The sequence below is a fragment of the Bos taurus genome, chromosome 10 (assembly GCF_002263795.3).
Source record: "Bos taurus isolate L1 Dominette 01449 registration number 42190680 breed Hereford chromosome 10, ARS-UCD2.0, whole genome shotgun sequence".
In the NCBI taxonomy this organism is placed as follows: Eukaryota; Metazoa; Chordata; class Mammalia; order Artiodactyla; family Bovidae; genus Bos; species Bos taurus.
This window is the reverse complement of record NC_037337.1, coordinates 37,698,201-37,724,728: the sequence shown is the minus strand read 5'-3', so window position 1 is coordinate 37,724,728 and position 26,528 is coordinate 37,698,201. Positions and strand designations below refer to the sequence as shown.

The window sequence follows — 26,528 nt, the reverse complement described above, 5'->3', positions numbered from 1 at the left end:
TCAGGGAGTGGAGCTGGGCCTTTGCTGTGGCCTCTTTCCTGCTGCGCCCTCGGTCCAGGCCTAATCCTCCCATGAATGGGCCGGAGCCTATATAGCTCCTCCACCCTCAGCAGCGCAATGCAAATGAACACAGCCCAGAGAAAGGCCGTGGTCAGAGTCAGCAGCTTTGGCTGGAGGCCCCTAAGCCCATGGTCAAGGGGCAACGCCATGCCAGTCAGACAGGGAGCCGGCAAGGGGAGCAAGAGAGCCAGGGACGGCCCCAGGACAGGCCACAAGGCCTACAGACCTTCAGGCCACCTCCATCAGTCTTGCTGGGATTCTTTCTTTAAAAAGAGAAAATATAGTTACAGAGAGGCTTACCCTGCCTCAGCAAAAGGCATTCAGGCCTTTAACACTGGCGGCCAATGGGATATAGCATGGGGCCTTCGAAACATGCTGTATACACTAATCCTATACAGGCTGCTGAATGCATAGGAGGAATCTGCTCCAGGCCATTGTCTGAGGTTAATGAAGCCTTCATTCTCCTGATGTCCCTGCCCCATCCCCCCAAAGACCTTGACTGACCATTTCAGGACTCGAATCTGTGAGAGGAGCCTAGAGGGTAGGTAGCTTGACCTCGAATGAAAGTCCCTGTGAAAGTGGGTTCCAGTGGCTGTGAACTGACACACACTGTTCCGAGTTCAAGACCTTTGAGGCAGAGAACGTGGTGGACCAGGAAGGAGGATAAATGTGTGTCAGAATTATATTCACAAGAAATCTCGGCTTTTTCCACATTTCACCATGCTCAAATGGGCAGTTCGAGTGTGTGTACAAGGAGCTGGCCCGGGGAGAAACTCCATTCTGGCAGCCTGTCCATCAGGAGGACGCGTCTCCCTGTCCGTTTGTGCGGGCTCATCAGTCTTCATCTACTACGTGTTTCTCAGTGTGTGGTCTTTGGACTACCTACATCAGAATCACCTGGGATGCCAGTTAAGAGTGCAGATTCCCAGGGCTTACCCCAGACCTAAGGATTCAGATCCTCTTGGAAGGGGTCAGGGAGATTCTATGTTCACTAGTGTTTGAAACTATACTATTAGTTTTACAGGATATTATAATAGCTCGAAATAATTTTTTAAACTTATTATTTTTAAGTTTATTGTTATTACTTTTTATTTTTGTCCATGCTCAGCAGCATGTGGGATCTTAATTCCCTGACCACAGATCAAAACTGTGCCCCCTGCAGTGTGGAAGCCTGAAGACCTAATCCTGAACTGCCTGGGAATCTCCTCAAAATACTTTTTGAGGTCAGTATTTTTTTTTAAGAAATAATTTTATTTTTATTTGGTTTATACATGAATAAAGTTTTTAAAAAATCAAACAAAAGTTATCTAGAGGAAGAGCAATCTCTTGCCCCACAAATCCCTCACCTCAGAGGCAGCCACTTTTAATTCTTTTAACTACTTTTTCCTGGTATTTACCTCTATATTTTTAAATAATATGCTTGTACTATTACTTTTTAATTTACTATCTTTAGAAAGTATCAATAGAGTTCCTACTTGGGGGAATGAAGTTTAAGTTTCTCACATTATGCTCTGCCCATTGTCTTCCCAAAATAACATCATAAATTTTAGAGAAATTAAAAATCAGTATTTACTTTAGTATAATTGGGTAAATATTTTCCTCTTAGCTAATTTCAAAATTCAGACTTAAATTGAAGAAAGTAGGGAAAACCACTAAACCATTCAGGTATGATCTAAGTCAAATCCCTTACGATTATACAGTGGAAGTGACAAATAGATGCACAGGATTAGATCTGATAGAGTGCCTGAAGAACTAAGGACGGAGGTTCATAACATTGTACAGAAGGTGGTGATCAAAACCATCCCAAAGAAAAAGAAATGCAAAAGGCAAAATGGTTTTCTGAGAAGAGACAACAAATAGCTGAGAAGAAAAGAGACGTGAAAGGCAAAGGAGAAAAGGAAAGATATACCCATCTGAATGCAAAGTTTCAAAGAATAGCAAGGAGAGAGAAAAAAAGCCTTCTTCAGTAAACAATACAAAGAAATAGAGGAAAACGATAGGATGGGAAAGACTAGAGATCTCTTCAAGAAAATTAGAGATACCAAGGGAACATTTCATGCAAAGATGGGCACAATAAAGGACAGAAATGGTATGGACCTAACAGAAGAAGATATTAAGAAGTGGTGGCAAGAATACACAGAAGAACTATACAAAAAAAGATCTTCATGACTCAGATAACCACAATGGTGTGATCACTCATCTAGAGCCAGACATCCTGGAATGCAAAGTCATGTGGGCCTTAGAAGCATCACTACAAAGGTGTCCATAGTGGATGCAGCCTCAAATTAAAATATGCTTGCTCCTTGGAAGAAAAGCTATGACCAACCTAGACAGCATATTAAAAAGCAGACACTACTTTGCTAACAAAGGTTTGTCTATTCAAAGCTATGGTTTTTCCAGTAGTCATGTGTGGATGTGAGACTTGGACCATAAAGAAAGCTGAGCACCAAAGAACTGATGCTTCTGAAATGTAGTGTTGGAGAAGACTCTTGAGAGTCCCTTGGACTGCAAGGAGGTCAAACCAGTTAATCCTAAAGGAAATCAGCCCTGAATATTCATTGAAAGGACTGATGCTGAAGTTGGCTACCTGATGTGAAGAACTGACTCCTTAGAAAAGACCCTAATGCTGGGAAAGACTGAAGGCAGGAGGAGAAGGGGACAACAGAGAATCAGATGGTTAGATGGCATCACTGACTCAATGGACATGAGTCTGAGCAAGCTCCAGGAATTGGTGATGGACAGGGAAACCTGGTGTGCTGCCGTCCATACTGTCCAAAAAAATTGGACATGACTGAGCAACCAAACAACAACAAAAACAATAAAGACAACAAATGCTCAAGAACTACATGAGTTATGAACAATTCTCTTCCTTGTTCATAATCAACAAAATGCGTCTTCTCATACATTTCTTGGCTATTTCTGTCTCTGTCCCTCCCATTTGCAGCATAATACTGCTGAGTTATTTCAGCTTATTCCTCCTATGATGTCTAGAGTCCTGTCCGTATTATGACTTCTGGGAAAAGCTGCTGTCTTATGGGATATAATGGGAAGCAGTCCTGAAAGTTATTTATAGGATTGTCACTTTCAATGAAACTCACGGCCCCCATCTGCACTCCAGGATGGCACTGTGATGACTGATTTTCTGCTTATAGAGAGGGCTGACTCTCAATTGGGTATCTCATTTTGACTTTCAATTACCGTCATCAGTACTTCTTGATTCATTATGCTAAGCAAGTCATATACAGTATCTCATTTAATTCTTACAACAACTCTAAGAAAGTAGGAACTTTGATTTTCTTTTCACAGGTGAGGAAATCAAGTCCTGGGAAAGGACTTACTTGCCTGAGGTCACACTGGTAAGAGGTGGAGCTGGGATATGAATGAAGTTTCTTTGACTCGAAAGCATGTGCACTCCCTTTGCTGCCTATCCCGATAGTAATTGCTGGCTTACCTTGAGCACCTACTTGGACTTTATGGATACTGGCTCAGAACAGCCATTTGATTAGAGTATCACTATCTGCATTATAGAAAAGAAACTAAAAGCTTGGAAACTTTATGTGACTTGCTAGGGACAGAGTCAGGGTTCCGACCAGGTCCGTTTGCTTCTAAATCCATCTGACTTAACCATTCTGCACCATGTCCCCAGCGCTTCCTCTTTGTGGCTAGTCCAGTGATGCAACTTCTCTCCAAACTGTCTGACAGGTGATGACACTAAAACAGATTACAAGAAGACCTCCTCCCAGCCAGGTTCACTGGAAAGATACTAATCCTGAGAGAAGCAGCTACACAGGGACAGAGCGCTCACTGCACACAGCCTCAGCGTCCCTATGACTCTGCATCTTCCCTCTCTTCTCACACTGGAATGGAGTAAATTTATTTCGTGCCAAACTAGGATTTCTTCCTTTCAGAATTGAGTAACTCAGGTCATGTGACTCCCCCCACCCCCCACTCCCCAACTCCTCAGTAAGGAAGTCACACAGGGTACAGTGTTAATTTTAGCAGTGATGGGCAGTGGCAGCAGTCATTAGAGCAAGAGACCTACAGTGTCCCCACAGGTTGTCAGAAAGCTTCCAAATCCGGGGTGCTGATGTAAAGGGCAAGCCCTGGGTCCTAGGAAGTCAACGGTCAGCTGTGTTCTACATTTCACTCCTTTTTTTCAACTCCAGTTCAGACTAAAAGGAACCAGGCTCCTTAAAGAAATGATTCATTCCAGGTTCTAGAGCAAGAATGTACAAGACGGGCCTGGGACTTTTTGTTGCGGCCAGAAAACAAGGAAGCAGTTGAAGATGAATGGTGTCATGTCAAGTGATAACAGGCAACACTGTCTGAAGATGGGACAATTTGAACATCAAAAAGAATAACGACTGCAATGGATTAAAATATGTTGCAGTGTTTCCTATTGATCACACTGTTCATAGGGTATTATTTCAAGCTGTGATCCTCAGGAATAGGGAGAACATAGGAAGAGAGTTGATTCTCATTATTATTCATGGTAGTTAGGTTCTATAAACTCACTGTGAATGTTCAGTTAATGAATATGGATAGAAGATGGAAATACAGTATTAGATTCCTGGGAGTCTCTGATCACAAGATTTTCATCAACCCATCAATATACAACCTTATTTTATGTGTATTTCTGTTTAAAGACACCTTATTTAATATGTGTTATTAATTCATTAACATTGAACTGACAGCACCATAGCTCATGCCTGAATGAAGCTTATCTAATACACGTATTTTCTCCTTAAGGCACATCACAGCCTTCTTGCACTTTAGAACACTAAATAGTACTTTGGCACAGCACGTTGGGGGGCATTTTAAAAGAGAAATCAGCAATAAAAAGTACTGAAATGTGACCAAATGTAACACCAAACAAACTATGAGAAGGACTCTTGTTTACAGTCTGAGAGCTGAAACTAGCAGGCAGAGGGTCACCTTGTCTGACTTCAGTTAGGAACGTGTATGGAGGGAGACAAATTTTTCACTGCCCTACACATGTCAGCAAATGACTGAAGGAGCCTTATGGATATTGACTTCGGGGTTACAAATAAATTTCAATGAGTAGGTGAATTCACAAATAAAGAAGTCCTAAGGGTCAACTAATCCTGGATCACAGCATTGACATCTCCAGGGAGGGAAAAACCACTTCCTTTAGAGTCAGAGGAATGGCGATTTGATCTGAAGCAACTAAAGGAAGGATGGCATTATTCACAAATAGGGAGAATTACAATATAGAGGAAACCAGATGACTCTGTTTCACTGTCTGCTGGGTCAGAGCTGGATATAATGTGCTAAAATTGTGGCCGGAAAAGTTCTGGCTGGAAATAAGCATGAACTTTCAGACTGTGAAAGGTTAATGCAGGAAGGAGATGGGGACTTCGTTTTGCCTTCAAAACCTTAACATCAGGAAAGGAGCCCCTCTATCTGGAGTGGTGGAAAGCAGTAGTTTCCAAACATTTTCAATTCTATGATTTATAATGAGTTTTTTATAGCAGCTTTTATACTCCTGTATAATATATACTATATATTCCTGGTGCTCTGGGGGTATACAGTACACTTCTAAAAGTTCTATCGTGATTATTTAAATCTGAAGTTTGGATGAAAATGGTAAAGAAGTGTCAGCTTTTTTAAAAAAGTAGAATGCTTCCCAGGTGTGAGCTGAGGCCTCGTGGTTCCTTGGAGATCTTGAACCCCCATTCACAGCCTCTGAGAGGTCAGGCCCTCCTTGCCCCCACTTGCTTCTTCATGCTTCTCTCCTTTCCCCATTCCTGTGCTTTCCACATTCTGATTTGCGGGTGTGCTGGCCCAATCCAGCCTGTGAAAATCTAAACACTAACTTCCATCCTTTACTGAGGAAAGTCACATACTTGCCTCTAGCATTTCACAAGCTCATCAATAAAGGGATCTTTGAGGTTCAGGTCAAGGGGGGTCTGACCCTGGCAGGTGAAGCCTCCTACCTTGTTGCTTCCCCCACCCCATTTTGGTTTCTGTTCTAGCTCTCCTTTCTCTTGTAAGTAAATCAGCATTTTTTTTTCTTTTTCTCCCCCAGAAAACAACCATGTCCAGCTATCTTCCTGTGATTACAAGAATCTTCCTACATTTTCCTTGGGTGTTTTCCTCTTGAAGAGAGAAGCTGAAGATTCCACCATGCTGAGGACTGACATATAAAAGCACATTTGGATAAACATGTATAAAATATCAAAGATAATTTTGTGGTAATAAGACCTAACCTGGAGAATGTAATGATTTATTTTAGTTTCGTTTTTGACTGTTCCATGCAGCATGTGGGATTTTAGTTCCCCAACCAGGGATTGAACCCTTGCCCCCCTGCATTGGAAGCGTGGATCCCTAACTAGTGGACCACAGTTCATAGCATTCTCCAGGCCAGACTACTGGAGTGGGTAGCCTTTCTCTTCTCCAGGGGATCTTCCCAGCCCAGGGATCAAACCCAGGTCTCCCGCATTGCCGGAGGATTCTTTACCAGCTGAACTACCAGGGAAGCCCACTAGACCACCAGGGAAGTCCTATTTTATTTTAAAATTTTGTCTGGTGTAACAACTTGGGACAGGGAGAAGTTAGTTCTGCCTGGATAGTGGGGACTTGGGAAGGGGCAGGGGACCAGGTCAGACAGACAGCAGCAAAGTCCAGCTTCAGGGGTTGGATTCAGGCAGATAGGAGCCCAGGAGAAAGAAATGGTTTGGGAAGAGGAGTATGAAGGGGATGGCAGAACTCTGAGTTTAGGAGAAAAGGGGTCTTATTTGTCTTATTTCTCCATTCTAAAGGCACTTTTTCCCCCCTCATATTTTAATATTCCTGAAATTGTTACACATCTTACATTAGAAACTTCCTTCAATTGCATTCAGCTGGGTGGTGATTGTGACCTTCCAGGGATACCCTCTGATAAGATCAAGAAAGTACCAGCATCAGAATCTTCTAGACTTGGTGAAAGACAGTTCATGATAAATTACAGCATGGAAAACTTATCTAAACTCTATCCTTAAAAAGAGTGTAATTCAAGAAATTTCCAGGTTTGGAACTATAAAGAGACAAAGTTGCCTGTTCAGAGTACAAAGGGACTTCTGTCTGTCTGGGAAAGAAGTTTCCTCAGGTCTAGGCAGAGGGAACTAGCTGACCCAAGGAAGCAGAAGAGCAAGGCTGACAGCCAGGTTAGAATAACAGGGCAAAGCACAACTAGATATGGGCTGTAATAATAATAACAGGTTAGAGGGAAGGCATACACTAGAGACAGGTGGGTGAAGCTGAGACCCAGCTCTGAACTGGCAAAGGGTCGGGCCCTGAATGGATGGCATGGGAACAGGACGTGAGAGGAAAAGGTAATTGGACAGCCTATGGCTAGAGGCCCAGCTACTGCCAGCAAATTATAGAACACTAGATCTGGAGATCAGGAAAAGGTGGTTAATTTCCCCAACTCCCAAGAGCCAGTGAAAACAAAGAAAGCTGAGCAGAAAGTGGCTCAGGGAAAATGCAGAGTCCCAGCTGTCAGCCCTAGGAGCTTAGAGGGCAGAGGAGGAAGGGAAAACAGATTTCCTAGGGGAAGAGCTGAAGGGATGAATTAGAGGTGGCTGTATATCAACAAGGGGTTCCCTGGTGGCTCAGACGGTAAAGAATCTGCCTGCCAAGCAGGAGACACAGATTTGATCCCTGGGTTGGGGAGATCCCCTGGAAAAGGAAATGGCAACCCACTCAATATTCTTGCCTGGGAAGTCCCATGGATAGAGGAGCCTGGTGGGCTTCAGTCCATGGGATCTCAAAAAGTCAGACTTGAAGAGTAACTAAAGAGTAATAGCAGTATGTCAATGATGCAGTTTTGACCTCAGCTGTGAATGGGAGGCCCAAATACACTATAACCTCTCTTAGCAGAGCCAAGAGACACTGAGACTGAATCCATCAAGTGCAGTTTAACCTGAAGTCTGACTTAACCTGGCTCCCAAATAGAGTTGACCCCTCCTTCTCTGGGATCCAGGTTAGGGTGGGGCTGGAATGAGACAGAATTTACTGAAAGGAAACTCTGTCTAGGGTCAGAGACAAGGGAGGCTCAGGAACATGTTGCCAGTCCCTGTTGCTGGAGGCCTTAGTGAGCTGAGCTGACTTGGAGGGTCTGCACCACACGGAACCCCTGTGCCCTAAGCCACAAGAGGATGTGAGTCAACTTGCCTATGGAGGGAAGGGCAGAGGCACCAGGAAGGGCAGAGGCACCAGGAAGGGAGATGCTGCTTCCCAAGGGAGAATTCCCTCATAGGCCTCTGGGTCACTGTGGAGTGATTTGGGGATCCCACATTCCCAAGGGTAAGGAGGACACCAAATGCACAGGTCTTGCAGCTGGCCCCTCACGCCTCTCCCCTCCAAAAGCAAAAGGGATTTAAGTTGTCCCTGATTTTAACAGTGATTGCAGGAGAGTGTGGAGAAATAACGTGGAATGCACAAGGCAAAAGCAGATGGGGAAATGGGAACATTTGCTCGCCTCCTTAGTCCCGAGGTTGTTAGAGCCAGTCGCTGAGTGAGCAGTCATGTTCCCCAGGGCATTGTGATCCCCCATTATGTGGTCACCTTCACACTCCCATGATGCACTCACATTTCACAATCAAACGCACTTTTGTATTTGATGGGGGATGATTGGAATTGCCCAAAAGGACAAGCAGTTACCTGCCCACAGGAGATGGTTCACACATAAATCCTCACAGTAGTCAGACCACTTCATTCAGATCAGGGACAAAGTACTCAAATACATTACCGTGACTAGTATCTTGTTGCTCGAGACACAGATGAAGCTGGAAAGATGTTTCTGGCATTGCCCTTTTTAGAGGCTGCACATCTAGTCATATTGGGAGCATTTTAAGTCCATGGGCACTCCCCCACGTGCCAGGCACCTGTAAGTCTTTGGTATGGATTAATGCAATCTTCACAACAATGTTGTGAGATGGGTCCTTTTATTAGGATTATTCCTCATTTTCTGATGGGGGAACTTGTGACAGGCAAAGAGAAGAGTACGTGGTCAAGATTACCCAAGTGTTATGTATCAGAATCTGACCTCAGGTCAGGACTGGGCTCTTAGCCACTCTGCCATTCTACCTCTAGCTCACAGGGGCTGCTGCTTCCAGGGCCCCAAACCCCTTAGACACTGCCCAATTCCTTTTGTGGCTTGTGGAGAACCCAGTAAATGACACCCCACTTCTGTGCCTGAGTTTTGAACCAATGGATAAATGAGACAAATGTGTAAGGCAGGTGGGAGTCGAAAATGCTACATATATTGTTCATAAGTCTGATCTTGGCTTCTAAAGCCCACTTAGATAGATTTTGTTGCTAAGAGTTGAGTTTCTATAGCCAGAATGCCTGGGAACAATAATAGTACTCACCTCTCCGGGTTGTTGTGAAGATAAAATCAGTTAACATGTGGAAGCACTTAGAATAGTTATCGTTGTGTTGAGTTCTTAGGGTTAATTGTGATCATACTATTTGCCAGTATGTATGAGTCTCAGGGAGTCTGAGGACTCCCCTCAGGGACCTGCCTTTGGGAAACTTGCCACAAGGAACAGCAGGTAGCTTGTTCCCAGGAGGAAAAAGAAAGGAAAATGTTGGGCTTCACAGGTTGTGTTCTCTTTACGAACCCACCCTCCCCGCTTGCCCCACCCGAGGGGAGGAGAGAGGCCAGGAATGTTGTATGACCGCAGCCCCCACAGCGTGGAATGGAACACGGGTTTCACCCCACACCTGTCCCCAGTGATGCTGGGCAAGAGTCATCAGTCTCCCAGAAGCCCTTTCTAGAACCACTCTTCTCTGCCCGGGGGTTTGTCATCAAGAAAATTTGGCTTAACAATTGGGAAGTGGTGTAAGGTTTGGTTGCTTTCTGATCGTAGAAATAGATGCTGTAAGTAAAGTGTGAAGGAATCAGATTGTTTGGTTTGGAGACTCAATGTGTGATGCTCTCTATTAGAGGGGGAAAGGCAGTGAGGCTGTGCCTGGTGCGGGTGAGGAGAGATCGCAGGAGGGTGCGTGGCCTGTGTCTCTCTTCCTTTAAGTGGAAAAGGTTGATGTTCAGCCGTTTATCTTAACTAGAATCATAGTTTGTCATGAGGAATTCTCCCTTTATCATCATCATCACCACCTGATTGTAATAAGCAATACTTGATTGTGAATAAAAATTCAGATTGGTGTTGACTGACTCTGTGCTTTTGATAGTAAAAGCAAGAAGGGCCTCTCATAGGATATAGTCCTCTTTTCAGACTGTATGAGCCTGACAAAGGTCACTACATCTATGAGATGCACGGAAAACTATGTCTCCAAGAAGTGCTTTACATTTCAGAAAGTTCGAGTCAACGCAGTAGTTCAGTCTCAATCTCGTTGCTGTGTGACTGTAGATAAGTCATATGCCCTTTCTGGACCTTAATCACATCACCTGTAGGTGAAGGGGCTGGATGGACCACATCTCCAAGATATTCCAAGGCTTACCATCTCTAATTCTGTATTCTAGCTTATACCAATGAACCCAAGAGGCAGCGTTCCCCAAAACTTAACCTCAGAGGAAATAGGGACATTTTAACAGAGAGTGGGCTTTGCTATCTGGACCTTTAGAGACAATACAAAGTTCTGGACTTGGAGGGGTGGTGGTGGTGGGAGCACAATTTAGGACAAGGCTTCTCATGGCCTTCCTTTCACACTGACAATGACAGTTTGTTTCGGGACCCATCTAGGGCCTAGAGCATAACAGACCCATTTAAAGCATGTTTATTAATGTGTAGGTCTAAGTTTTAAGGCTAAAATCCACCAACAATTTCACTAAAAGCAGTATTTGTAAGTTTTTTTAGGTTTTGTCTCTGTAGTCCTGTTAGAAAAGGCTTTTAGGAATGATTAGGTTAGAACACAGGACTGTCCCCTCTCAGAGGTCAGTGCTCTGTGATGTGGGCTTTCATTGACCACCAGCAGCTGAGTGCCTACTGCGGGCCAGGTGCTTTGCTGGGTGAGGGGCTCCGAAGAGGAATGAGAATGCTCCCCCTGTCAGCTGATGGGAAAGGCCGTGAGAAAGCTGGAAGTGATACCTGAGCGAGGTATAAGGTATATACCCTTTCACAGGTATATACCCTTTCACAGCGAGGGTAAGGAAGAACAAAGCAGATAAAAACAAGAAGGGCATGGCAGGCAGACAGCAGGAGCAAAGGCTGAGAGGTATGAGAAGACTTGGGACAACAGAGCAGCTATGTGTGTCAGGGTCCAGGGGAGAGGGTGAAGGAGAGATGGACAGGGAGGCCGGGCTGGCTGGAGGAGAGGCAATCCCCCAGGTAGGGAGTTTGATCTCAAGGCCTGTGGGCGGGGGTAGGGAGAGCGATGTGGTTGAAGGTATTTCAGCAGGGATGTGATGTGTCCCTGTGCCCTGGCAGCAGGGCAGTGACTGGGTTGGGGAATGAAGTCCTTTCCAATTCTCTCTTCTAAACCGAGGGCCCTCAAGACAGTCATGGACCTGACCACAGAACCGGTAGGTGGGGAGTGGGGCCCTTGTGGAACACACAGCATGAAGGCAGGGTTGCTGGCTATTTCATCTCAGGTTAAAATGAAACACATGGCTCATGAATAGCACCGGGCCCCAGTGCTTCTTTTTAGTTTGCCAGTGGCCATGTGGTTCCGAAATACAGAGCCCTGGAAAGAGGAGAGTGGCAGCGAAGATTACTTTTTCAAGCACAAAATGTTAGGATTAGAAGGAGAAGCCCCAGCCATCATTTGTCCTCACCTTCTGTATGAGGAAATAAAGACACACTACAGCGAGGTTTATCCAGTTTAACCTGATGAAGCTAAAAAACAGCACTCAGATAACATGAGTTCCTCAGGAGGGGCTCTCTCTCTCTCTGGCCTAGGTTAACTCTCCTTGCCTTCTGATCCCATGGCACCCTGAACGTTGTCTCCTGAAATTCATCTGTCTTGTTCAAAGCATGTCTTGCCCTCAGGACTCTTGGCTGCAGGTGGGCAGGAATTTTTGTTTTTCTTATTTACACTGACTCCTCAGTTGCTTGCCTGGCTTCTGGCTCTAGAAGACATTCAAAAATATTTATTGAATTAAAGAAAGGGTCATGCCAGAGGTGTGATCAGAGAAGGAAGCCTGGGAAATGTGACTTGCCTTCTGGTAGATCGCTATACATGGAAGCCAGAGGCTGGAACAGCCGTTAAGAAAAGGTTTTCATCCAGGCTGTCATGCGTGTCCTGAATAGGCTTTGCTGTGGTGTGTCTTTATTTCCTCATTCAGGAGGTGAGGACAAATGATGGCTAGGTCTTCTTCTAATCCTAACATTTTGTGCTCGAAAAAGTAGTCTTCGCTGCCACTTTCCTCTTTTCAGGACTGTATTTCAGAAAAACATGGCCACTGGCAAACTAAAATGAACATCACAATTTTCACCCTCCCATGAGAGAGTGAAAAAAATCTTAATAAGATGCAGCCACTCAACAGAGAGTAGATCTGGACTCCTCTCCAGGTCAGAATTTTGGAAGTTGTTTGGATATTCTAGTTTGGAATTTGTTCTGGGAAAGGAATATTTCCTTTTTATAGGGTGAATTAAATTGAGTTCCAATTGCTTTTGTAAAAAAACAAAGATTTTTTTCAGAAAGAGAGCAAGGAGTGAGAATGAGCCCTCCTCCCCTGAGGACAGAGCCCCATGGAGCTGCTCCAGGATCCTCCACCCAGTGCCCTGTGCCTCCCTGAGCTGTGCTGTGGGGAGGTGCTGAGTAGGAGGTTTTCTCTGAGGGAAAAAAACCCAAGCAGCAAGCAGTCAGCTACTCACCGGAGGTCTCTTCCAGACGAACTGGATGGGGAACTTCTGGCTGTAAAACAGGGAGGTCTCGTCCGGTGGGAACTCAGGATCCACAAAAAGAACCTTCTTTTCCAGACATTTCTTGTGAAGCTGCTCGAATGTCTTCTCTTTCACCCCAATAATGGGAAAATTGCGGCTGATGATGGCTGAGTAGATGCCACTTGGGTTTCCACCCCCTGCCTCGGTGCCCTTGTCCTGGGCTGCCTGGGCGATGGGCCCTGGGGACATGGGCTCAGCCCCTGTCCGTGGGGCCACAGAGGCGCTAATGACGGTCGGCATGGCAGGCAAATTTGGAAAGAAAAGGTTTTTAAAGACAGCAAGATTCAGCTACCTTTAAGGAAAGGAAGCAACTGCAAAGGGGAAGTTCCAGTGATTCTGTCATCAGAAAGAAAAATGTCCACATCCAATTCGAAGTTTAAAACCCATCAGAAGGTTGTCCAGCTTAAAAACTGAGCTGTGGTCCGGAAGCCATCAGTTTTCCTGAGGAAGGAGCACTAAAGGATTTCTGCAGCAGTTTTTACCTGGGGGGCTCCAACCAGCAGCATACATACCAGAGGGAGAGAAAGAGAGTGAGGGTTATGTTTCAGTGGCCCAAAGAAGCTTGAGCCAGGAAGACCAAAAATAGACATGAAGAAAGATCATGAGTATGAGAGCAATAGAGAGGGTAGTGGTGCAGCTAGCCTGCGTGATAGAGAGAGAAGGACCTGGTCAGGGATGTCCCTGTGTTGCCATGAAGTGCTGATGTTATCAGGAAATGAAAGGGGAATATTTGAGTACGTTGAAACTGAAAATTAGCAAAGAATGGCAGATGCAGTATTGAATCAGCGGACTACCAAACTATTGGCCACCAGATTAATGGAGAACAAGATTGAGAAAAGCTAGCGAGTGTGGATGTGAAATACTGAATTCTAGGAGAATATTCTAAGCATTTTTAAGAACACGGTTTTTACTTTTGAAAATTCTAGGATATCAGAACATTATTCGACTTGATTTGGTATCTCTTCTAGAATGTTCTGATGTCAGCGTTCAGTGAAACCGTCTGGGTGGAAAAGGCCACTCAGCAGAGTTCTCAGCTGAGAAAATCCCTGTCTCTTCTTGACCTAGGCATCACTTGTCTCTCCCCACCTCTCCAAATCAACACTGGAACCAGATCCTTTACAAAAAGTGCACCTGAGCACAGCATATTCAGGCATGCCACATTAGGCATCTGAGTCAGAAGTCGGAATTGGATACTGAGCCAGGCTGGCTGTCAAGTCCTGGCATGTGATACCTAAAGAGGTGGCTTCAGGCACAAGTGGCTCTGGGGAAGGGAACTGCCTGCCTGGCCTCCACCTTGTCTTCTGCTCATGGTAGCTGCTACCCAGGTTGTAAGGAGATGGCCACATTCCAAGTGTGGCTGAGTGGAATCTAGTCCCAGACTGCAGTCCCACCTGTCCCCATGTGACCACGTTATCAGCCCAAGGCTAGAGGCTATGAGAGAAGTGGGGAAGTGATAGCTGGAATAGGGAGAATTACCAGGCTCATGATCACCAGGGTTGCAGTTTTGAGGAGCCCTAGGTCTGGAGTTACAGCTTGTAGGAACCATAAGCTCATTCTCCCATCCCTCCAAGGAAAAGCCCAAGGGTCTTTACTGCTACTCTTGAAGAGTAGAGCAGAGGAGGGAGCATGTGAAGCTGATGTCTGGGTTCACAGTTTAGGCTTTCTGCTCTCTTGCTATGCCTGTGCAGCTGTAGGTGGAGTGTGTGTGTTAGTCGCTCAGTCATGTCCGTCTCTGTGACCCTATGGACTGTAGCACGCCAGCCTCCTCTGTCTGTGGGATTTTCCAGGGAAGAATACTGGGGTTGGTTGTCATTCCCTTCTCCATGATTAAGTAGGTTACTTCTTCCTTTCATCTGATGTCTCAGTCTTCTTGCCTATAAAATGGGTATAATGGTAGTCATTCTGTTATTGACTTGTTGTAAAAATTAAGCAAATTGTGTAAAACATTTAAAATAGTGCCAGGATTGTCTTAAGCACATAATAAATGTTGTTATTGTGTCAACTTAAAAAAAATGCACAATGTGAGAGTTGCAAGTTAAGTTTTTATTTGGGCAAAATGAGGCCTAAAGCTGGAGAGACATCACTTCAGATAGCTCTGAGACACTGCTCCAAAGAGGCAGGGAGGGTCAGTATATATGTGATTTTGGAAGGGAGAATACATGCAATCAAGCGCATATTTTTCTAGAAGGTTTATGCTAGTCTCATAAAGCTTTTGCTAGTCATGAGGAACAGTCGTTACCATGAAGGGTTTTAGTGCTTTTCTAGATATGAAGAGATATGAGAATTGGGCTCATAAAATTGGCTCCTGAACATATCTAGCTATCTGAAGACCTGTCCTGCTAGTTTCCCTCCTCCCCCAATGGAGCACAGTGCTTTATTTCTGCTCTCCACCCTGAACTCCTTTCATGGCGTGTTGAACGTCAGCAGCTGCAATAGCGCATGGTTTAAACCTTGTAGATGGCAAGTGTCCGTGGCAAGTGCCAGTTTGTAGTTGACAATTGTTAGAGATGAACCAAAGTTAATACTATTTTGGGGTTAAACCAGGTTGAATGACATTGGTACAAATCAGCTTTCACTTTATGAGCATCTACTGAACATCTTCCATGTGTACAGTGAGTGTGTCTGCCCAGGACTGTGTGGTCACAGTCTCCAATCAGAGGTGTGGTGTGCCTACCTGCCTGCACTAAAAGAGCCTCCAAAAAGACTGACTTCACCCTCAGATGAAGGTGAAGTCTCAGATGAAGACTTCACCTAAGCCTATAGAAGGCTCTTAATAAACACATGTTGCATATCTGTTGAATGAAACTTCTCTGTGTGAGAAGAAATTTCTTCTGCTTCTTATTGCTTTGCCAATGCAATTAAAGTATCTTGGCTGATTTGCCCCTGGGGGAGGAGCGTCTCCAGGCCACACACAGTTGATCTTTCTTTCCTCAACTGTCTAAGCCAGGTCCATCTGTGGGTAATGAAGACAGGTGTGTGATGGAGATCAGCCTCTTGTCATAGCAGGATGGGAATATCAAACGCACAGAGTGCAAGGTGGAATTCAGTTTGCTTTACCAATGGTTGTGGATAAAACCCCTATCAGATCAGCAGGTCCAGACTCAAGGTTTATTCATCTACACAGCTGTAGAAACTCAGGCTCTCAGTAAAAAATCCAATCTGAGCCCACAAACAAAAGCAGACAATGAGCATGTAAACAGCTGCAAATTTCAATTCCTAGAAGCCTCTTCAAGAATGAAGAAAAAAAAAAGAATGAAGGACTAGTTTTTATAACACATTTCAGCCTAAGTTATGCAGTATCTGTGGCTGGAATGACTCCTGTTACACCAACAAGGCAGTTAATGATTGTGTATCCCTGTCTCCCACCAACATTTAACTCAACACTGTCGGAATTAATGAATTCATTTATAATTAGAACACCTACCACTCATTACATGCCTACTGTGAGCTAGCTACTTCATATAGTTTTTAAAACTTTTAAATTAATTTTAGACATACAAAAGGATTGCAAAGACAGCACAGAGTTCCTTCAATAGCCTCCCTTAATGTTTATACCTTATATAACCACAGTACAATGATCAAAACTCAGAAATGAATGTTGGTAAGGTACTATTAATTGAACTACAAGATATGTTTAGATTTTTTTCAGTGTTCCCACTATGCAGTTTTTTTTTTTTTTTCCCCTTCTTTTGCAGAATCTGATCTGCACTGCATTTAATTGTTGCGTCTCCTTGGTGTCCTCCAATCCCCGACAGTTCCAATCTCTCCTGAACTTGGCACTTTTGAAGTGTACTTGTCAGGTATGTTGCAGAACGTCCCTGACTTGAATTTGTCTGATTTTCATGTGATTAGACTGAGGTTATGGTTTGGGGGGAAGAATATCACAGAGGTTATATGCCCTTCTCATCAGCAGCAGCATCAAATCAGACGTGGGAATACTTAATATTGATGCATTTTATTACTGGTGATATCAACCTTGATTACTTGGCAAAGGTGGTATCTACCAGGTTTCTCCAAAGTTACTATTTTTTTCCTTTCATACACATGGAATACTTTGAGTCTGTACACAACCTTGCAGGTTTGATAAATCCCAATTTAGAGGTGAGAAAACTTGTGCTATCTACTGTATTTTTAGTTAAGTCATGGGAAAGTCACAGAATTTTAGAGATTATTTCTTTTCTTGAAAAAAGAGGAAATCCAGGCCTAGAGAGATTAAATGACATGGCCAAGATCACCCTGCCAGTTCGCTACAGAACCAAGCTAGATCCTGGGTCTCCTGATAATCAGTGAAAGAGTAAATGCAAAACTAAGACTCCAATAACTGCATTAGGCATAAGATCGCTGGATTCCTGTATATAAATAGGGCTTCCCTTCTCCTACCTCTGATGGGAGTGGAATCTAACACCATCGGCCGTGCTGAAAACAACTGTTGAGAAGCAGCTGTCTGACTCTGGCTTGGCCTTGCTGCGACACTGCAGTCTTTAGCAAGTCTGGTCATAAGACAGGCAGATCTGATATCAAATGCCAATGTCTCCTTTATTTCTGCTAGAATGCCAGTTATACGGCCTCCATTGTCTATGGTTAAGACTGTAATGTTTCCAGGAGAGTTGCTGATGGCTTTCTATCCCCTAGGCTGAGAAGTTATTTTAGTCTAGAGTGCCACCTCCCTCCCACCCCTGGAATTATGCTGGGCATTCAGAGGATGTGATAGATGGAAATCTTAAAAGCAGAGTGGAAAGTTTGATGTTGCCATAGCAGTTTCATCACTGAGAAGGCTTTTAGGTAAGATGGTCAATTATGAGCTAAAAGCCATTAAACTCCAAATATTTAAGTGTTTTGACTGTGTTTCTGCTATCATTATGATACACTGATACTAAAAGGGATGTGAAAAAGTGAAGGAATTCTGCACACAGACCAAACTCCAGAATTCCCTATGGCTATTCCCTATATATCTGATAGGCCAATCTCAGTTAACCAGGATGTAAGGTTCCTTGGTCAGCCCTTGCAGTCAGACAAGACCTCTGTGGGGAGACACATATAAAAGCTCAGAGAGTGCTGCCACAGCATTGGCAGGGGGGCAGGGTGGGGGCAGTCAGGGTCTCCTGGCCTGGTGCTCTGAGTGTGGTATTTGTGTTCCCTGAAGTAGAGGACTTGGCCTGGCTGGCATTTCTCAAGTGAGGAACAGCTCATCTGATGATCTGAAGAGGTCTGCTGCATCAGAAATAAACGTATTTTCTTGTACTAGAGTTCATTCTTTTTAATTTTTTATTTATTTTTTTTTCTTTTTAATTTTTTAAATTGAAGTAAATAGTTGATTACAGTGTTGTGTTAGTTTCAGGTATACACAAAGTGATTCAGACATGTATGTGTGTGTATGTGTGTGTGTGTGTATATTCTTTCTCAGATTCTTTCCTGTTACAGGTTTTTAACAAGATATATAATATGGTTCTCTGTGCTATACAGTAGGTGCTTGTTGTTTATTATATATATAGTAATGGGCATCTGTTAATTTCAAACTCCTAATTTACCCCTCACCCCCCTTTTCCCTTTGGTAACCATAAGTTTGTTTTCTAAGTCTACGGGCCTACTTCTGTTTTGTAAATAAACTAATTTCTTTCATTTTTTAAAATTCCACATATAAATGATATCATATGATATCTGTCTTTCTTGAGTTACTTGCCTTAGAGTTTGATAATCTCCAGGTCTGTCCATGTTGTTGCAAATGGCATTATTTACTTCTTTTTTTATGGCTGAGTAATATCCCATTGTATAAATGTACTATATCTTCTTTATCCATTCCTCTGTTGATGGACATTTAGGTTATTTCCATGTCTTGGCTATTGTAAACAGTGCTGCTATGAGCATTGGGGTGCACGTATGTTTTCTAATTATGTTTTCATCCTTTATGGATACATGGATACATGCTCAGAAGCTGGATTACCATATCCATTTTTAATTTGCATACTTTAACCCAACAATTCCACTTCAGATAAATCAGATAAATTGCTTAGAGCTACTAATTGCAATGTGGTTTATACTGTTGAAAACCAGAAAAATGGATACGGTAATTCCATTTTTAGTGTTTTAAAGAACTTCCATACTGTTCTCCATAGTGGTCTGGAATTCATTCTTCTTTTTTTTATTTTTGGCTGTGCTGGGTCTTCATTGACGTGCACAGGCTTTCTCCAGTTGCAGTGAGCAGGGGTTACTCGCTAGCTGCAGTGCGAGGGCTTCTCGTTGTGGTGGCTTCTCTCATTGAGGAGCACAGATCTAGGCTCAGTGGTTGTGGTGCGTGGGCTTAGTTGCCCTGTGGCATGTGGAATCTTCCCAGACCAAGGATAGAACCTGTGTCCCCCACATTGGCTGGCAGATTCTTTACCACTGAACCACCAGGGAAATCCCTGGAGTTCATTCTTAACCCCATTTTTCATCCTATTTTACATGCCACACCTTATAACCCTTTACAATAATAGAAACCAAACTTTTTACAGCTACTGGATACTATGGAGATATGGCTCAGCACCTTTGTTTTTAAAACTTTGCTTTGAAATAGTTTAAAACTTACAGGCATGTTGAAAATATAGTATAAGAAGTTCCTGTACATGGTTCATCCAGATTCTTCGTTGTAACATTTTTAACACATTTTGCTGATTTTCTCTCTGTTTTTCTCATACATACATAAATTATATTCTGAGCCATTTTAGAGTAAGTTAGAGCTATGAGGGCCCATTACCCTTTAATATTCAATACTTCCATGTGTTTCCTAAAACAAGGAAATTCTTCTATATAATCATGGTGCAATTCTCAAAATTAGGAAAATTACCATGTAATCAAAATATCCCATTCAAATTTTTCCAACTGTCCTAGTAATTTCCTTTTTAGTTCCAGGAGAGAACACATTTAGTGTCATGTCTCTCTATTTCCTCCTTCAATCTGAAACAGTTCTGAGAGAGCTGTTTTTTATGTCCTTCTCACTCTGCACAGTATAGGATGGTACCTCAAATTTTGGTTTATTATTTACTTAAATGAAGTCACTCAGTAGACATTTTATCCAGAACATACTTCTATGTTGATATATATAGGTTGTTATTTTAATGGTTGCATAACACTCCACTGTATGAAAGGGTTATATTTAACCAATCTCCTGTTAAAGGACATTCAGTTTATTTCTGGTTTTCAACAGTATAAAACACATTGCAATTAGTAGCTCTGAGCAATTTATCTGAAGTGGAATTGTTGGGTTAAAGTATGCAAATTAAAAATTTTGATGCTATTGCCAGATTGCCATCCTGAAAGATTATACTTATTCTAATTCTTCTAATGATGCATGAGAATGCCTAGCTCCTATGCCAATGTCAGTTTCATCTTAATCTTGGCCAATCAGGCAGCCCTTATTGAATTTCTTTAAATATTAATAGGGCTGAGCATCAGTCAGTTCATTTCAGTTGCTCAGTCGTGTCCGACTCTTCTCGACCCCATGAATCGCAGCACGCCAGGCCTCCCTGTCCATCACCAACTCCTGGAGTTCACTCAGACTCACGTCCATCGAGTCAGTGATGCCATCCAGCCATCTCATCCTCTGTCGTCCCCTTCTCCTCCTGCCCCCGATCCCTCCCAGCATCAGAGTTTTTTCCAATGAGTCAATATTTCATACTTATTTTGCCTGTTTCAATTTCTTCTGTGAATTACCTTTGCCCATATTGCTTTTGAGCAGTTCCTGTTTTTAAACTGATTTGTCAGCTCATTTCAGGGCATTTAAGTCTTAAAGGAAAGACATATTACACACTCATTTTAGAGTTTTGTTTGAATCACTCCTGAAATGATTCTACTTTATTACATTAAATCCAGTTTCCTGAGAAAGCATATCCAGAATCAGCCACAACAAGGTAACTGAACACTGTAGATCAACCTGGCCCCAAGTTGGTCAAAGCTCTCTGGACCTTAGCATCAGAAAAAGGATATGGGGAAAACGTGACAAGCGATTAAGAGCAGAGAACATTCGAGAACACCCAGGCTGTATTTTTCTCCATTCAATGTGTCTAGTTAAACCTTTCAGTATAGTTCTGGGTCAAGACAGAGAAGTTCCTCACTAACTTACTCTACAGTTCTTGTTACATTCCTTGTTTCCAAAATATTTTAAATGAATAGACATGCAATATATATTGATCTGAAGATAGGTCTTGATTATTCAGCTTTCAGTTCAGTTCAGTCGCTCATTCATGTCCAACTCTTTGCGACCCCATGAATTGCAGCATGCCAGGCCTCCCTGTCCATCACCAACTCCCGGAGTTCACCCAAACTCATGTCCATCGAGTCAGTGCTGCCATCCAGCCATCTCATCCTCTGTCGTCCCTTTCTCCTCCTGCCCCCAATCCCTCCCAGCATCAGAGTCTTTTCCAATGAGTCAACTCTTCGCATGAGGTGGCCAAAGTATTGGAGTTTCAGCTTTAGCATCAGTCTTTCCAATGAATACCCAGGACTGATCTCCTTTAGAATGGACTGGTTGGATCTCCTTGCAGTCCAAGGGACTCTCAAGAGTCTTCTCCAATACCACACTTCAAAAGCATCAATTCTTTGGCACTCAGCTTTTTCTTCATAGTCCAATTCTCACATCCATACATGACCACTGGAAAAACCATAGCCTTGACAAGCGGACCTTTGTTGGCAAAGTAATGTCTCTGCTTTTGAATATGCTATCTAGGTTGGTCATAACTTTCCTTCCAAGGAGTAAGTATCTTTTAATTTCATGGCTGCAGTCACCATCTGCAGTGATTTTGGAGCCCAAAAAAATAAAGTCTGACACTGTTTCCACTGTTTCCCTATCTATTTCCCATTAAATGCTATTAAAAACCATCATTTATATTAGATAAGAACATTCAGCTTTCAGGTTCATTTCAGTTCAGTCGCTCAGTCGTGTCTAACTCTTTATGACCCCATGGACTGCAGCACACCAGGCTTCCTTGTCCATCACCAACTCCTGGAACTTGCTCAAATTCATGTCCATAGAGTCAGTGATGCCATCCAACCATCTCATCCTCTGTCGTCTCCTTCTCCTTCTGTCTTCAATTTTGTCCAGAATCAGGGTCTTTTCCAATTAGGTTGGCAGGGAAATCTGAAGTTGGGAAATAAAACTTCAGCCGATGGAGATTTCTTCCTTTCTCCTTAATTGTAAAACTTGCAGAAATAGGAACAAAGAATCTGCATATGTCTATGTTACTTACATATAGTGCAAAGTTCAACTGATACAATGAAATGTGTCTACCAGGAAATGCACAACATTTACTATATCTGGAGGGAAGAGTCCTATGTCTTAAAAGTCAAGCAGAAACAAGTATATTCAATTCTCAATTTTTAATCAATCCATCAGTCAGCCAATCATTACTAAAAGTCAAGTATAAGGGTGCTCTGGCAGATATAAGAGAAATATAACATGATCTTGGAGAACATGCCATCTAATAGGGAAACAAGACAGACGAACCTGAAACACTGAGGGGCCATCCAAGAGAATGTTCATCCGACTGCACGTTATGTAGAAGTGGGGCTGCCTGTCAGGAGGGCAAAATCACTGCTTGTGGTAAAGGGGAGTTGTGGGTGTTAGGGAGTTAGAAAGGCTCTATGGGGAAGTGGGATTTGAGTTGTGCCTGGACAGATGGTAGGATCTGCATACATAGAGGGCAGGCAGTAGATATTGGGTCCAGGGAACAGAAGGCACTGGGGTGGCAGTTGGCAAGTTACTAAGTGGAGGATGCCTGATAAGCAAGTGTGTATGTTGAGGAGGGCTAGGATACGAGGCTGCCCCAGCAGATGCTGTAGCCGCAGGGAGTCCCTGGGGACCTCCCAAGGGGCTGTGTGGTGTAGTGCTCCAGCCCATGCCGAGCTGCGCTGGGATCTGAGTCAAATGCAAAATGTGGTATATTGATCCTATCCTTATTTAAAATTGTGATATTTGTTCATCATGGATTTTTTTCTTTTAGTGTTGATTTTTAAAATATTGCATTAAAGTATTATTTATTTTGATTACTGTGAATTTGGGCATCCCCGTATATTTTCTGTCCCAGGCAAGTGTCTCACTTACCTCACCCTCAGTCTAGTCCCATGTTCTTATTCTGAAGTTTGATGGTGGGTATTTATGTTATTAATTTAAATTACAGTTTACTCATGTTACAAATAATCTTTGGGTAGTAGACAGTATTTAATAAAACCGATATTAAGAGATTAGAATTTTAAGAAGATTAATTTGGAACTTTGGAGACCCAAAAAACATGACAAGTAAAAGACTCCCTTTGTGTTTTTGATTCAGTCTCTTACTTTAGTTCACTCAGTCATGACCGACTCTTTGCGACCCCATAGACTACAGCATGCCAGGCTTCCCTGTCCATCGCCAACTCCTAGAGCTTGCTCAAACTCATGTCCATCAAGTCGGTGATGCCATCCAACCATCTCATCCTCTGATGTCCCCTTCTCCTGCCTTCAATCTTTCCGAGCATCAGAGTCTTTTTCAGTGAATCAGTTCTTCGCATTAGGCGGCCAAAGTATTGGAGCTTCAGCATTAGTCCTTCCAATGGATATTCAGGACTGATTTCCTTTAGGATTGACTGGTTTGATCTTCTTGCAGTCCAAGGGACTCTCAAGAGCCTTCTTCAACAGCGTAGTTCAGAAGCATCAATTCTTCAGCGCTCAGCTTTCTTTGTGGTCCAACTCTCCCCACTTGTGATCCAAGTCATCCATACATGACTATTGGAAAAACCATAGCTTTGACCAGACAGACCTTTGTTGGCAAAGTAATGTCTCTGCTTTTTAATATGCTGTCTAGGTTGGTCATAACTTTTTTTTCAAGAAACAAGCATCTTTTAATTGCATGGCTGCAGTCACCATCTGCAGTGATTTTGGAGCCCAAGAAAATAAAGTCTATGACTGTTTCCATTGTTTTCCCATCTATTTGCCATGAAATGATGGGACCAGATGCCATGATCTTAGTTTTCTGAATATTGAGTTTTAAGCCAGCTTTTCAGTCTGTAAGGTAGAGTAACTCCCTGTTGCTGCAGTACATACAGTGCAAGTAGAAAAGGGCTGCCTTGCCCATGTCTAAGTGGGTAAAAGAGATCTGTGGGGGGAGGTGGTTACCAGAGGCCACTGTCCACTTCGAGAGAGACCTTGAGCAGCTCAGCTGCTGGAGCTGGAGTGGCTTGGCCACATGGACTGAGACGAGCTTTCACAAATGGGCCACAAGGCGGCCTTGGCCCACCTGTCACTTAAAACAAACTCACCCAGCTGTGCTCAAAGAGAAGCTCCCCACTGGGCCACAGCACATACCCCAGGCCATGGCCCAGGGAGCAACGCGAGGTCTGTGAATGCTATAAATGTCTCTGGGCCACTTGCATGTCGAAGTGGTGTGTGACACCAAGAGTATGATTCCCAGCACGTCTAAGAATGTAACATCTGAAAAATCTGAAATCTACTGTTCACTAATAAACTGTGACTAATGAAAGCTGACTTTAAGCCAGAGAAGTCAATTAGCACGTGGCACAAATCGCATAAAAGGCCCCAGGGAAGGCGGAGAGGCGCCGCTGCTCCTGGCTCTGCCACCAGGTGCACTGCTCCGTCACTGGACGCGCACCTTCCAGTCCGCACCAATGTTCAGCGAGAGCGTCTCCAGCTTTAGGGTGGATGTTGTGGCATGGTACGTAAAAGCCACAGGCTGAGCGCTGCCATCTAGAGATCCAAACAGTAAAAGGGAAAGTCTGTTGACTATCCAGGAAAGAAATGTCTTTTCTTTGAATTTAAAAAGTTTCTGTCTCTGTCATAAAATCTTATATTCCATATAGGAGAATCCAAATTAATACCACTTATACTCCTGGACTTCCATGAATTTTTAAAACATGAAGCACTCCAGTGTTTTGAGTAAAAGACTGAATGAAAAGAAACTGTAAGGAGCAAAGTGATTTGTCCAGCAAATTCAGTAGGTTGAAAAAAGATATATCCTGTCCCAGGTCCTTTAAGAAAGTCAATAAATATCAGTAGGATTCCCTACGACTTTAGATACCTACAGTTTAAACCAAATATTCAGAAAAGCTACAATATTATTTCAAGCCTCACATGATTTCCCTCAGGAAAATATTAACAGCTTACAATGAGCAGAAAGACAGTTGATGAAGAAAGAAGCAGGATGGCTTCGTTCCCTCTAGATACTAATATATTTGACTCTTGCCAGAAAGAGCAGAGTCCACTTGGCTAAGCACATTACATCAGTTTTAGACTAACCATCTCTTCATGTCAAATACTTCTATGCTTATAGAACCAAGTGGCCTGTTTCCTTACCAGCTGAGTGGGCAGTCACAGAAGATGGCTGCTTCTTGAGGCCTAGGACCAAGATCTGCTCCACCACACACTTGCTGGGATAATGACCCCTCTCGTCAGCACAACTGGAATAGATACAACAAATGACATTAGGAAAAGGAGAGGAACAGGGGTTTGGACTGGCTACCAGATCACCATCCCCTCCCATCCTTCATGCCTATGGAGGCATGAAACATATAGCTGTCACATTTACTAGGATGAAGAGATGGAAAAAGACGACTCTATATGCAAAGACAAGCCAACCAATGCACACGTGCTCAGTCATGTCTGACTCTCTGCAACTCCATGAACCGTAGACCACCAGGCTCCTCTGTCCATGGAATTTTCCAGGCAAGAATAGTGAAACAGGTTGCCATTTCCTACTCCAGGAGATCTTCCTGACCCAGGGATCAAACCCACATCTCCTGTGTCATGGCAGGAGGATTGTTTACCACTGAGTCATCTGGGAAGCCCAAGCTAACCAGCAGTCTTCCTTTAACAAACCATTTGGAAGGACATCACTTAAGGACACTGAAGTCCCAAATGTGACTTGGATGCTGCAATCAAATTGCAAGAAATCAGATCCTTAATGAATGTTTGAACAGATAAATAAATGGGATTAATAGGAATTTATACTGAATTCTTTTTCATTTTTCAGAGAAGGAAGGAAAGGAAGATGAAGACAATAAGGAAGGGATGTTCATAAGAGTGATTGAAAAGTACTCCCGGGGGCTCCAGAGCAAAGTGCCAACATGAGTGGCTCCTGAATTTCTCTTTTCCAACAGATGCACTGAAAATAAAGCTACACATGGAACAATTCTCTATGAGAGAAACCAGAAAACTAGCTGAGTGACTCCTGCACATTGGGTGACTGAGAAAATACCCACATTAAAACAAGCAGGAAAGGCTGAAACACACTTCCCATATAACCCCTACCCCTGGCATGTTTGCGTGCTAAGTCACTTCAGTTGTATCTGACTCTTTGTGACCCTATGGACTGTAGGCTCCAGGCTCCTCTGTCCATGGGGATTCTCCAGGCAAGAAAACTGGAGTGAGTTGCCATGCCCTCCTCCAGGGAATCTTTTCAACCCAGGGAATGAACCTGCATCTCCTGTGACTCCAGCACTACAGGTGGATTCTTTACCGCTGAGCTACCAGGGAAGCCCACCCCTGGCATAGTCCCGTACAATTGGGAAGGAATTTGCAACTCCTAGCTTCTCCAGGAAAAGTAAAAGGTTTGGATCACACTTCCAGTGTCCATCCTTTCAAGGCTCCCACCTG

The 26,528-nt window shown here is 43.4% G+C and overlaps 2 protein-coding genes across 9 annotated transcripts in view; both read right to left on the bottom strand.

Moving 5' to 3' along the window:
* CAPN3 (calpain 3) overlaps positions 1-13,368 on the bottom strand; it is a 56,087-nt gene extending 42,719 nt beyond the window's left edge. For 2 of the 3 annotated variants that reach the window (XM_024997263.2, XM_015473111.3), the window contains exon 1: positions 12,843-13,368. In XM_024997263.2, coding sequence (XP_024853031.1) covers positions 12,843-13,151 — 309 coding nt within the window. In that variant the 5' untranslated portion in view covers positions 13,152-13,368. 3 annotated transcript variants of the gene reach the window in all.
* A 98-nt stretch (positions 13,369-13,466) lies between these two features.
* Positions 13,467-26,528, bottom strand: part of GANC (glucosidase alpha, neutral C) — a 73,655-nt gene continuing 60,593 nt past the window's right edge. For 5 of the 6 annotated variants that reach the window (XM_059890822.1, XM_002690827.6, XM_005211640.5 and 2 more), the window contains 2 exons: positions 25,230-25,333; positions 16,006-24,623 (listed from right to left, as the gene is read on the bottom strand). In XM_059890822.1, coding sequence (XP_059746805.1) covers positions 24,514-24,623; positions 25,230-25,333 — 214 coding nt within the window. In that variant the 3' untranslated portion in view covers positions 16,006-24,513. Of the gene's footprint in view, positions 14,786-16,005; positions 24,624-25,229; positions 25,334-26,528 lie in introns of those variants that run through there. The other variant, XM_005211639.5, reaches the window with a different exon arrangement.